We start from the raw sequence: 13,666 nt of genomic DNA on the forward strand, positions 1-13,666 counted from the left end.
ACAAAATTCGTTTCGAGAAGCTGTGTTTGTGAGTTATGGGTTGGGAGATTGACCAACTTTTAGATAATATCTTTCAACATTCAGCTTTTGGCATAAAAAAACGAGAAGGGACGTGTATACCCGGCACTCAGTACTACTTCTGCACCTTAGCGGTGTTTTGTAAAATTTAACATTTTTCTTCATCTGTCATATACATCTACAACACTACTCACAACAACAAGCACCTTTAGCTCGCTCCCCTTCCCTAGACCCACACACTGCAGACTCGCGGCAGAGGCAGAGGCAGCGCCCGCACACAAAAAAAAAATATATATAAGCTGCGGGACGGGGTGGGTTAAAAGTCGGCAGAGGCAGCGGCAGGGGGAGGGCAGAGGCAGAGGCCGAGTGAAGCAGAAGCAGAGTGTGAATGAGAGAATGTGAAAGAACAAAAAAGCTGCGGGACAGGGTGGGTTTAGACACTGGAAATTCATTTCTTCATTGTGGCTATAATAATGATCCAATTGATCCCAATTTGGTGATCTGAAATACATATATGGCCATTCCCTACGGAATGGCTTTTTAAGTTTTCTTTTATCTTAAAAATTGTAGGTTTGGAAAGTTTTCGGCCTTGTTTGGGGGCTGAAGTGGGCGGGGCTAATTTTTGAAATACACTGGTTTCAGTGTGAGCATACAGCAGTCTGGAGCCAAAATTTGGTGGCTCTAGCTCTTATAGTCTCTGAGAACTAGCCGACAAACAAGACGGACAGACGGACGGACAGATGGACGGACGGACAGACAGACATGGCTCTATCGACTCTGCTATTGATGCTGATCAAGAATATATATACTTTATGGGGTCAGAAGTTTCCTTCTGTGCGTTACATAAAACCGTTATTCACACAAATACAATATACCCTATTTCGAGTACCGGGTATAAAAATTACAATTGTAAATGCATAAAATATTTGGCAATTAATTTCGCGAAGCAACGAATCGAATTTGGGTGTTCATGTTTTTCCAACAACATTTTGCACAAGGTCAAAAAATGATTTGAATATGGGCTGGGTTTTTGGATGGTAATGCGTCTGTAACCAGAAGAAAAATCTGTCAATCATTCTCATTCTTGTGGAATGCTGTCGTCATTCATGCATGTTTGCATGTATAGATCTACGTATGCATGTAGGTACATATGTACATAGCTGTACATATACACTTATTTAATTTGGCTTTGCTTTAGCATAATAGCATAATATTAAAAATGGCCACAAATCAACTTAATTGGTAATCGAAAGTCTTATGGGAGACAACAAATTTTGAACGAAATTTGATGGCTTTTCGTTTTAATATGTTTTTCTTTTTGGCAATTAACATTATACTTTGTGCTTACGTTTTGTTCTTTATATTTAATATATATTATGTATGCAATTTATGTATTTCTAAGTATCTATGAATTTGAAAACATTCTCATTATGCTAAAAATTACGGAGCCTGTTGCTTTATGTGGTTCGTATAAGTATACAAAGTATGCTCTTTGCGTATGAGTGTTTTTTTTCTTGTTGTATAAATATTTGGTTAGAAAAGTGTGCTATAAAGTGTATGTTGTGTGACTTGAATGGTTTGTGCTTCAAAAACGCTGCTTCACAAACTCCAAAAGATGTCACACTCCTCTCTGTCACTCCTCAAACGAAAATTCAATTTGCTCTACTAGCTGCACGCTCTTTTCTGTAGTTAAAAGTACTACAAAATTGTGTTGTTTTTAAGAATTGACCAGGGAAGCTCCGGGCATCTTCTAGTTGCTGCTAAATTCGCTCTTTTTTCCCCATTCGCTTGTCAGCTGTCTCTCTCATTAATGCTTGCTATGCATCCGTTTCTATTTGGTTTGTTAGTACTTCTCATCGTCTGTGATTTCCCTATGGGAGTTCTGTAATTCTCAGTCCTTGTAGTGCTGATTCCTCACCGCACAGCACAGGCTCAGGGCAAAGGTCAGCGACAGCAGCTCCAACAGTATGACAGCAATAGTGATGGCAAAAATGCTGACCCAATTCTCGTAAATGATCTCAATCATTTTATCAACGCAGCCCTGTAACAAAAAGTGCGGTTCATTAATATATATGTACAAAGAATGTGTTTGATTAGTATATGGAATTGTATATAGCTGCATATAGCATTTGAAATGCGTGTGGAATATCTACATATATTAATTAATACATTTTTCAGTGTTTTTATTTTCCTTTAGTGCCACGCCCGGCGTGAGATCACAATAACAACAAAGGATTATTAAATTTAATGGGCCCTCACGCCATCAATAGTAATCACCAGCGGCAAGAAATCATGCTTCAGACACACCTCTCATTTAAAATTGGATGGATTGTACGTGGCTTAATGCTTCGTTGGAGTACAACAAGCTACAAGCTACATCCGACTGTCCCCACGTAAGGAAGAAATGTGAATGTTNAAGTACTACAAAATTGTGTTTTTTTTAAGAATTGACCAGGGAAGCTCCGGGCATCTTCTAGTTGCTGCTAAATTCGCTCTTTTTTCCCCATTCGCTTGTCCTCTGTCTCTCTCATTAATGCTTGCTATGCATCCGTTTCTATTTGGTTTGTTACTACTTCTCATCGTCTGTGATTTCCCTATGGGAGTTCTGTAATTCTCAGGCCTTGTAGTGCTGATTCCTCACCGCACAGCACAGGCTCAGGGCAAAGGTCAGCGACAGCAGCTCCAACAGTATGACAGCAATAGTGATGGCAAAAATGCTGACCCAATTCTCGTAAATGATCTCAATCATTTTATCAACGCAGCCCTGTAACAAAAAGTGCGGTTCATTAATATATATGTACAAAGAATGTGTTTGATTAGTATATGGAATTGTATATAGCTGCATATAGCATTTGAAATGCGTGTGGAATATCTACATATATTAATTAATACATTTTTCAGTGTTTTTATTTTCCTTTAGTGCCACGCCCGGCGTGAGATCACAATAACAACAAAGGATTATTAAATTTAATGGGCCCTCACGCCATCAATAGTAATCACCAGCGGCAAGAAATCATGCTTCAGACACACCTCTCATTTAATTTTTGATAGTTTTTCGGTGGCTTAATGAGTCGAAGAACGACAACAAGCGACAGGCAACAGCCGACTGTCCCCAGTTAAGGAAACAATTTGAATGTCAAATGAGTTTCCCATGAGAATGGGCAATACCATAAATCTACTATACCATGAAACATCCATTGAAACTACTCAATCCATCTTATCCGCTTTACCTGCTGGTAGATGGCCGTATTCAAGGGGCCACCAAACTTCAAGCGACGCGACAGTTCGCACTCGTTATCCTTGAGGTCCTCCTTACAGCAGGACTCAGGTATGTTGTAAAATACATTCATGGAAGACACGGCAATTTCCACAATATTAGTGCGATCCACATTATTAAATCGACTCGTGGCCCAGTCACCAGGTCCATCTGCACCGCAGCACTTCAACTGCAAAAACAAACAGAGAATAAACGAGTAGGAACGTGAGGCGCTTCGAGCGGGGCAAATCTTGACGGTACTCCGTCAGTATATATGTACATCCAAACATACTTACATATGCATGTATGCACATTCATGTGTTGTGTAACCTTAGTGTGACACATCTGTACATACATAACGAGAAGGAACGTGTGAGACGCTTCTTACGCGTCACAACTTTTATACCCGGTACAACTAAGCAAACAAAACATAGAGGCTGTAAATCGACTAAAAACTGGCTGCCTAATCAGTAAGGGGATTGGCTTCCAGTGCCTTCGGCTCTTGGTGAGAGAGCCTTCGGCTGAGAGAGTTTGGCGTTGGATCTCTTGAGAAATGAACGCAAAGTTTTGTTTTTCCTTTTCAAGTCTGCTTCGTAATTTCTTGTGACACATCCATACATCATGGCAATGCGTGTATCTATTCTCGACTTCATATGCCGTATTATTTTAGCACTTGAGACGTTTGGCATTTTTGTGTTGCTTCTGAGCTCACATACCCTTTTTTATGAAGCAGCTTGCCCAAAAAAAAAAGAGAAGGACGTGTGAGACGCTTCTTACGCGTCACAACTTTTATACCCGGCACTCCGTACTACATCTGTACTCAAACGGTTATTTGTCAAATTTTAAATTTTTTCTTCATCTGTCATCTACATCTACAACACTTCTCACACCAACACGCTCCTTTAGCTCGCCCCCTTCCCTGCAGAGTCATGGCAGAGGCAGAGGCAGCTGCCGCAGACTGCAGGAAGCAGAGTGTAAATGAGAGAATGTGAAAAAATAACAACAAAAGCTGCGGGACAGGGTGTGTTTAGCCACTGAAAATGTATTTCTTTATTGTGGCTATAATAATGGTCAAATCGCATCCCAATTTGGTGATCTGATAGATATGGCCATTCCCTACGGAATGGCGTTTTTAGTTTTATTTTACCTTCAAAATTGTAGGTTTGGGACGTTTTCGCCCTTTTGCGGGGGCGGAAGGGGGCGTGGCTCATTTTTGAAATACACTTGTAACAGTGTGAGCATACACAAGTCTGGATGCAACATTTGGTGGCTCTAGCTTTTATAGTCTCTGAGATCCAGGCGCTCATTAGGACGGACGGACGGACGGACAGACAGACATGGCTCAATCGACTCGACTATTGACGTCTCGACTTTATGGGTTCGGAAACGTTTCCTTCTGTGCGTTACAAACAACCGTTATTCCCCACAAATACAATATACCCTATTTACTCTTCAAGTACCGGTATAAAAATTGATCTGGTGTATTCTCTCTACGCTTATATATTTCTTAAATACAGTTAGGACGAAAGGAATAAACGGTTATAAACATCTAATTATGTACATATACAGATAATAAATAATAATAATAATAATAAATAACGGCGAAAACATCTTAAAGCTACAATTTTGAAGATTGAAGAAAACTAAAAACGCCATTCCGTAGGAATGACCATATCTATCAGATCACCCAATTGGGATCCGATTGCATCATTATTATAGCCACTCCCCGTCCCGCAGTTTATATTTGGTTTTTGCACATTCTCTCGCACAAACGTTTAGTTTTCTTTTATCTTCAAAATTGTAGGTTTCCGAGGTTTTCGCCCTTTCGCGGGGGCGGAAGGGGCGGGGCTCATTTTTGAAAGACACTTGTAACAGTGTGAGCATATAGATGCATGCAAAATTTGGAGCTCAACAAGACGGGCGGACAGACGTACAGGCGAACAGACGGACGGACAGACAGACATGGCTCAATCGACTCGGCTATTGATGCTGATCAAGAATATATAGACTAGATGGGTTCGGAAACGTTTCGTTCTGTACGTTACATACAACCGCTATTCGCAAAATCTAAAATATACCCTATTTACACTTCGAGTACCGGGTACAAAAAGTTAAAATTGTTTTTAAATTAGTTCGAATTTCATTTCTAGCGAGGAGTGTGACCTTAGCTCTTATAGATAGTCTCTGAGAAAGAGGCTAGCTCTTATAGTCTCTGAGAACGAGGCGTCAAACAAGACGGGCAGCCGGACGGAAAAACAGACATATCTACTTATATCGACTCGACTATTGATACAGATCAAGAATATATACTTATATAATTATACTTATATATACTATGTACCTATATACTTAAAAGGGTCGAAACCATTTCCTTCTGTACGTTATATACATATGTATGTATGTATGTACATCCACTTTTTCCGAATACCGGGTACAATAGATAAACTTCATTGTCTGCTTAAGATACTTTCAAAATACTTACATTCTTCTGAAGCGTGTCAAAGGTAACCGTGCGGGAACTCATGGTGGATTGGCCGTACTCCTCCTGCACTGAAGATTTTACCGCCGCTCGCACAATATCGTCCAGCTTGTCTTTGTTGTGGAAGGCCCAGGCACCAGCTGCGATTTGTGCCACCATCACAATGAGTATCACACAGAAGAACTGCAACGTAAATTCAGTTTCAGTATCTGTTTTAATATTTGGATTTGTCAGAGAATTTACTCGATTTTTGTTTTGGTATAAACTCTTAACGATCTTTGTCAAAAAATTATTAATTGCCGAATAAATATGCAAATTTTGTAAGTTCAGATTATGTAGAACGAGAAGGGATGTGTGAGACGCTTCTTACGCGTCCAAACTTCTATTCCCGGCACGCAGTACTACATCTGCACCTTAGCGGTTTTTTGTCAAATTTTACATTTTTTCTTCATCTGTCATCTACACAACAACACTACTCACACCAACACGCTCCTTTAGCTCGCCACCCTCCCCTAGAGCCACACACTGGAGAGTTAGGGCAGAGACGCGGCAGAGGCAGTGGCAGAGAGAATGTGCAAAAAACAAATATCATTTAAATGATTAATGATTCAATCGGATCCCAATTTGGTGATCTGATAGATATGGGCATTCCCTACGAAATGGCGTTTTTAGTTTTCTTTTATCTTGAAATTTGTAGTTTTGGGAGGTTTTCGCCCCTTTGTGGGACCGGAAGGGGCGGGGCTAATTTTTGAAATACACTGGTTTCAGTGTATAGCGACTGCATAAGCAGTCTGGATGCAAAATTTGGTGGCTCTAGCTCTTATAGTCTCTGAGAACTAGCCGACAAACACGACGGACAGACAGACATGGCTCTATCGACTCGTCTATTAATGCTGATCAAGAATATATATATTTTATGGGGTCGGAAACAATATATCATAGCATACAATATACCCTATTTACTCTTCGCGTACCGGGTATAAAAACTGCACCATGAAATCTTGTTTTTCCCTTTTTAAATAGTGATTTCTTTTAAATCTTAGTTATTTGGTTTTGCCAATAAATGTGTAAAGAACCCGATCTTAAAAAGATATTCAACGAATTGCAAACTCCGGAAAAAGACAGTGGGCGATTCGAGAATGCAATTATCTCCCAAGCGTGGGACGGCACCGCACAACGGTATTCATTTCAATTGGAGTTTGTAGACAGACCTTTTTGGTTTTTTGCTTGTTTGTTTACTCACCGATACCAGCAGACACTGCGACTCTCGACAAACGCCCCAGCAGCCAAAGAACGCGCCCAGAGTGATCAATATGCCAATTCCCAGGAAAACGTAGAGTGCTATATGGTAATGATTATAGGATTGTGTCATCGACAGCATAAATGTGGGATCCGTCAGCATCCAAACGGATGTGATCACAATGCTCAGTCCAATGAGCTGCAATAGAAAAGGAAAAAAGGGAATATGAATCAATATTTTAAAATCTTATGCGTGAATCTCTTGTAAAAGTTGCATTCAATGCCCTCGAAAGCCTCTTCCATGACGCCATCTGGGGGGCGGGGAAGGCAATTAAAGTGGGAGACCGGCCAGGCCTCTATATTCCCAATTTGGTCAGAGGGCGTTTCTTATGATGTCAGCAGTGAGTGTGGAAAGGCAAACATTTACAAATGAAGGCGTATATTTGTACGCAATAAGTACGGAGACCCGAAAATATTAAAACTTCTCGGATTAAATCACTAATAGTTCTTGGAAACAACCATATTTATTATTTAGTTACAGTAAGCACACATATTATTCGCACACCAAAATCACCCTAGTTTGAACACCTATAACTTGGCGTACGGTCAACGTAAACAGAAAAATCAAATTTTATATCAAAGATCAACATATTTACTATATGTTTAAAAAAAAAGTTTTTAATAATCTTTCTAATAAAATTAACTGAAGCAAGAGTAATTTTTTTCGCACATAAATTATTCGTACAGCCGTCCGACTCTTTAAGTGAAATTAAAATATTAAAGGTAAAATGTACAATGAAAATTTTTGTTTGCTATATTTAGTCTTTATGATGACTAAAAGCACTTAAAACAATCTTTCCCCCAAGGTGCCCAGTGTTCAATTCAAACTTATCTTCGGACTGGTGCTGGGGGTTATCACTATAAGCCCAAACGATTCCAGCGACATCCCAAATGAAACGAGAATTATATTTGTTTCGATTGTTTCGAAATAAAAGTAAAGCAATTGAATCACTTTACTCGGGGAATACGAGCATGCAATCTGGACACAGAAATTATGTACATACATACATATGTACATATATAAAATTTGTTTTTTCAGATCGTGCTATGAGTGACAAAATCTAATTAAGACTAATGACCTAATATCCGAGAGAAGGTATATAGTCGAGTGTGTGAGCTCGCTTGGTTCTTTTCATGAATTATTCGGGACAGTTATTCATAGCAGGGCGGGTAATGAAGAATTGAGTGTGTGATGAATATAATAATTAACAGATGTACAACAAATTTGCTTGGTTTAAGGAATTATTACATTTCCTGGGAATATAAAGATATTCGAGGTTTACATCTAACGAAACTACGACTACAAATTTGAAAACATTTCAAAATTCAAACATATTTTTAACGTGTATCTCTCGCAATTGAATCTAAATCTCGAGCATGGCCTAGCATCTTTGCTTCAAGATAAGATTACGCAGCAATCTCACAATAAACTACGGAAGCCCTTCTTCATACGATAGTAAATTGAAAAGTCATAAGAGCCTTATTTCGATGTACTGTAGTGTACATTTAGATGTTTTCTAGGATGCAGCACCCCAGACAGATAGAGAAAACACAAAGCCATATTTCAAACGAGAAGGAACGATTGTGAGACGCTTTGTACGCGTCACTCAGTCAGTATATATGTACATGTTATCACATATGTTATACATTAAATGTGATGCATATTTATGTATGTAACCTTATATTTTTCCGCATTTTACATTTTAAATTTATTCTGCATCTGTCATCTACACCCACATCAGCATGCAGATGGAAATGTTATAAAAAGTTGCACATGAGAGTTCCGTTTGCAGACAAAATACGTAAAGACTTTAGATAATTTTATGTTCCTCAAGAGTACAAAAATGAGTGATTTGCCAAGTCAACAACCCCTCGAAAAAGTTCTGAAATGTTTCGAGAATTAAATATGGCAAATACACTTATCAGACACGATGTCGCGTGTAATAAACAAACGAACGGACGGACTAATAAATGTGCAAATTGCTTTGATGACCTACTTTTAAGTGCTCAAGGGAGTGTGAGAACGAGTAGACATAAAGAGAGAGTGTGAATGGGGGCAAAGAGTGCGATGCCGCCTTCTGCATGTTCAGTCACCGGTTTGTTCCCGTATTCCTCAACCATGCCACGCAACTTAGCTTTTAACCCAGAAAAGTGAAATTTAATGCATTCTCCCAAATGTATTAATTCTATAGAATCTTTACGTTGAAATAGAGAAATGGCAACACAACAACTAAGTATGTGCCGGTGGGTGGACAGACAGCTTGCAGGTTAATGAGACCCAAGCTTTGTCAAATGGGCAAAAAAGAACAGCAGCAGGCAAAGGCAACATTTTGGTCACTGTCAGCCTCAATGACGGCAGCGTTTGCATTATTGGAACGTCAGCGTACCCGAGATCGTGGTGTATGATACGGAAACGGTTGCAAAGCGAGTCACAGTGTGATGTATAAATATGGCGAGTAGGAACGTTTGAGACACAACTTTTATACCCGGTATTCATTCAGTATATTTGCACCCTTGTGGTTTTTTCGAATTTTACATTTTTCTGCATCTTTCATTACATCTACATAATTTTCCACACAAACATTTCCTTTTTGCTCAACACCCTCCCTCAGAGCCACACACTGAATTACGCAGAGTGTGCGAACGTGTAAGACTGACAACTATAAACAATCATAAGATAAGCTGTTGAGCTGGTTGGGGGTGCCACTAAAAATAAATGTCTTCATTCTGGCTATAACAATGATCTGAGCCGATCTTAATTCGGGGATATGATAGATATGGACATTCTCTATGGATCTTCGTTTTTAGTTTCAAATGAGAGAACCTGAGAGAGAAGCTAATAGAAACGTCAAATGGAGACTATTGTGGAGCCGAGGGAAATGATGAGTTTGGAAATATAGACAGAACGATGCACGTTCCATTATAACGATATTCCAATATTTTCATGGTCATTACTTTTCCATATTAAATCAAACGCGCACCACTATGCAATAGCGGGATAGCTCTGCCAGCAGCGTTGCTACAACTAATACCAATGCACAACTCCCTACCAAGAAACGCGCATACAAGAAACGTATTATTGTTGCTTTTCGGCCGTTTTCGAAAATAGCTCTTGGCTAATAAATATGTACTATAGGCAGAGATCGAAAAAAGGCAAAAACCACCATCAACCATGAACACACAAAAACCCCCCTTTCGCGGAGGGGGCGGGGCGAAATTTTGAAATACACTGTACAGAATACTACAGAATGTTACAGAATATTACAGTCTGGATGCAAAACTTAGTTGCTCTAGCTCTTATGGTTTTTGAGTACTACGCTCATCAGGAAAGAGAGAAGGACTGATAGATAGACATAGCTATGTATGCATGTATATTGACTCGGCTATTGAAGCTCCATATATGTATGTATGTACATATACTTTATGGGGTCGGAAACGTTTCCTACTGTGTATTTCATATGTACATACATACATCCATACATACGTACATCCACTTTCGAGCAGAAATACATTATACTCTATATACTCTTCAAGTACTGGATATAAAACAAATTAAAACATTTAACAAAAGCATCAAAATTAGTCTCTGAGCAACAGGGTCAAACAAGACGGACAGACAGACATAGAATCTCCTGATGCTGATCAAGAATATATCTACATATTTATATACTTTATAGGGATTACAAATACAATATACCCTATTTACTCTTCTAGTACCAGGTATAAAAGTAGAAGAACCCTTTCGGAAGGCGGGTGAACAAGACCGTGGGTGGTGTGAGGAATGGGTGGGCCGACCAATGTAGGTCCTTTCCCACTGATAAGAGACAGAGAAAGTAGTTGGTAAAGAATTAAACTCAACAGAAAACTCACGTAAGCGTTATGAAAAATTCTAAAAAAAGAAGAGAAAACCCAGCAGGAAAAGGCAGTCCATAGAAAAACAAGAACATAACAAACGTGTGGCGTGAGACCATGGCTGGGGTGCCGCTCTGGAAAAGGTGGAAGGAGTTGGGGCGATGCTTTAAAAGTCTGTCTTTCTGTCCAACTACTCTTTGTATGAGTGGGTGTGAGCACTAAGCAAACAACTCATAGAGTGGTCAAATGGAGTAAAAACTGGCTGCTTAATCAGTATAGTGGATTGGCTCCCAGTGCCGGCTCTTGGTGATAGAGCCTTCAGCTGAGAGAGTTTGGCGTTGGCTCTCTTAAGCCTTGAACGCAAAGCGACTCTCGCAAAAACAATGTTTTGTTTTTCCTTTCAAGTCTGATTCGTAATTTCATGTGTACGGTGACACATATGTACATACATGATGCCAATGCGTGTATCTATTCTCGATTTCATATGCGTTTTCATTTTTAGCGCTTGAGACGTTTGGCATTTTTGTGTTGCTTCTGAGCTCACATACCCTTCCTTCAAAATTTAGTCTTTCAGCTTGCCCCAAAAAATAAATAAATTGACTTTGTGTATCCTCTCTATGCTCATATATTTCTTTAATACAATTAGGACGAAAGGGATAAACGGTAAATATGTATATAAAAAATGCATAACCGCAATTGACTTGGCGTCACAAATATTTTCCATTAGAGTATTCAGCGTACACTGTAAGGCCCCACATGAGGGCGTAGCGTAGGGAATACACAAACAAATACACACACTCACGCCTATTCACATTAACTCTCACATATATATATAAACACTACTTTTGCATATGTATGTGTGCTCCAGTTGTTGTTGCTGCATTGGGAAGAAAATTCTTCTCCCATTTGTTGTTGTCCAGTTCACAGTTTACATACCCAAAATAAAATGTTTATAAGGACCATCAGATATTTGACGCACGAACAGCAGCCTTTGAGACCCATTGTGTCGATTAGTTATAGCTCTTTCCTAGCTTGAAATTCGTTAGATTTAACTGGTTCCTGTCGCCACACCACCGTTCGTGGCGTTGGCTTCCTTCTGTTGCAACGCGATTTGGTCGAAAGAAAATTGGAATTGACTCTACGCCTGCAACAACGACCGCGCCAGCAGCAGCAGCTTTAATGCACTTTTCTCTTTCTCCTATCTGGATATTTGCACAATATTTGAAACACTCGATTGTCGGGCTCTATTTTTCGAGATTTTTCAACGGAAGAACACTAATTGTGCATTTAACCGTTGCAACCGAATTATTTAAAAATTGTTTTATGCCTTGCTTTTTTGTGGCTGATAACAGTGTGACCGGGCATTTCTCGAATAAATATACCGTCAAATGACCCTCAGAAACATATCGAAGGGGCCGCTAGAACAATGCGTATGGAATCGATAAGAAATATTGTCCCGCACAAACTACTTAAAAAATGAGCGTCCGATGAAAACTAGAAAATCAGCGAGCAGTTTTTTGTTTTTTGAGCAGCTCTAAAAAGATAAATTTTTCATGTTCCAGGAGGCTATTAAACTATCAAATTTTGAATATGAACGGCGTAAATATTCCTTGGCACGGCCTTGCTGCTCCACCAATCCAAAAGGGCTGCAGATGTTCTTCTCAGATATGTGCAAATTCTCAAAGAATACTGATGTCCTTTGAGTCATACTTTTAAACTGCGGAATGTGCAAAGAATATTGTTAGATGCGTTTAAATACATATACACATATTTATATTGTTTATAGTAGTCACATGTTTAGACAAATGACCCTCCTGGTTTCTTTCCTGCAGATATGGGTGTACTCAATGTTGTCGGCGCCAATTTCGTTGATTATCCTTCTCCTCCGCTAATGTAAGAGCCGCCAATCACACTGAAGGCAATCTCCTGCATGGATCCATTTCGCTTCCACTGTTTTATTAACCTTTTATTCACTTTTCACTCAACAAAAAGGCTCCTGAGCAGTGTAATCGTACGGAGTGATCACGCTCTCCTGCTAACAAAATATATTGCACAGTTTGCTAGCAAACGTTGTTTTCTGGTATATTTTCCGCTGATCTGAGTACTCAACTGCGAAACTCAGAATGCTACATTTTTTGTCGAACAAAAAACAGGGCTGTTTCATATCGTTTTGCATGGGAATATCTTCCCTGATTCGGTGGCAAGAAAATTTAGCTCATATGAGTACTTGGTTTGGTACAAAAACTGTTGTTAAATTTTGTGCTAAAAATTGTATTGAAAGTAAGAAAGTTTTATCCGATGAATCCAACGAGCGTGAGGTGGCTCAAGGGGCCTAGCTGAGGCCACCGGACGGGTCGCAGGTTGCTGATAGCGAACGGCCTACCTTGTTTAGGTAGGTCAGCTGTGAATAAGCGGAAATAAACAGCCCCGGACAGCCAACGCTTGTGGTGCCGCCTCGTTTAAGTAGCTCACACACATCCCCTTCTCCACACAACACCTATCCTCATCCTCACCCACCCACCTCAAACCGGGCCGGACTAAGGTGTCTTTCGACCGGTGCCGAGAGTCAGCCTGGCTGGGGGCCCGGTATAAAAACAAGCCCAGTCGTGAACAGAGAGCTCAGGGAAATGGCAGCCCCCTGTTCTAATGATGCCTTACCTGGGCAACGTGGATCTCTGCCCGGGCTGACCGTTCCCCTTCTCTGCATCTCGTGGGATCAGAATGAATAAAAATTGTAATAATAACAAAAAACAATAAAAAAA

The 13,666-nt window shown here is 39.8% G+C and overlaps 1 protein-coding gene across 1 annotated transcript; it reads right to left on the reverse strand.

The window, feature by feature from the left end:
* Nucleotides 1-2,520: 2,520 nt before the first annotated feature.
* Nucleotides 2,521-12,255, reverse strand: LOC117591202 (CD81 antigen-like). Its single transcript, XM_034284341.1, has 5 exons — nucleotides 11,841-12,255; nucleotides 6,997-7,191; nucleotides 5,757-5,936; nucleotides 3,249-3,464; nucleotides 2,521-2,782 (listed from the first exon to the last, which is right to left on the reverse strand). The coding sequence occupies exons 1-5, from the start codon at nucleotides 11,904-11,906 to the stop codon at nucleotides 2,633-2,635; spliced, it is 807 nt and encodes a 268-aa protein (XP_034140232.1). The 5' UTR covers nucleotides 11,907-12,255; the 3' UTR covers nucleotides 2,521-2,632.
* Between the last annotated feature and the right edge of the window lie 1,411 nt (nucleotides 12,256-13,666).

This window comes from Drosophila guanche, unplaced genomic scaffold, assembly GCF_900245975.1.
Source record: "Drosophila guanche unplaced genomic scaffold, DGUA_6, whole genome shotgun sequence".
Classification (NCBI taxonomy): Eukaryota; Metazoa; Arthropoda; class Insecta; order Diptera; family Drosophilidae; genus Drosophila; species Drosophila guanche.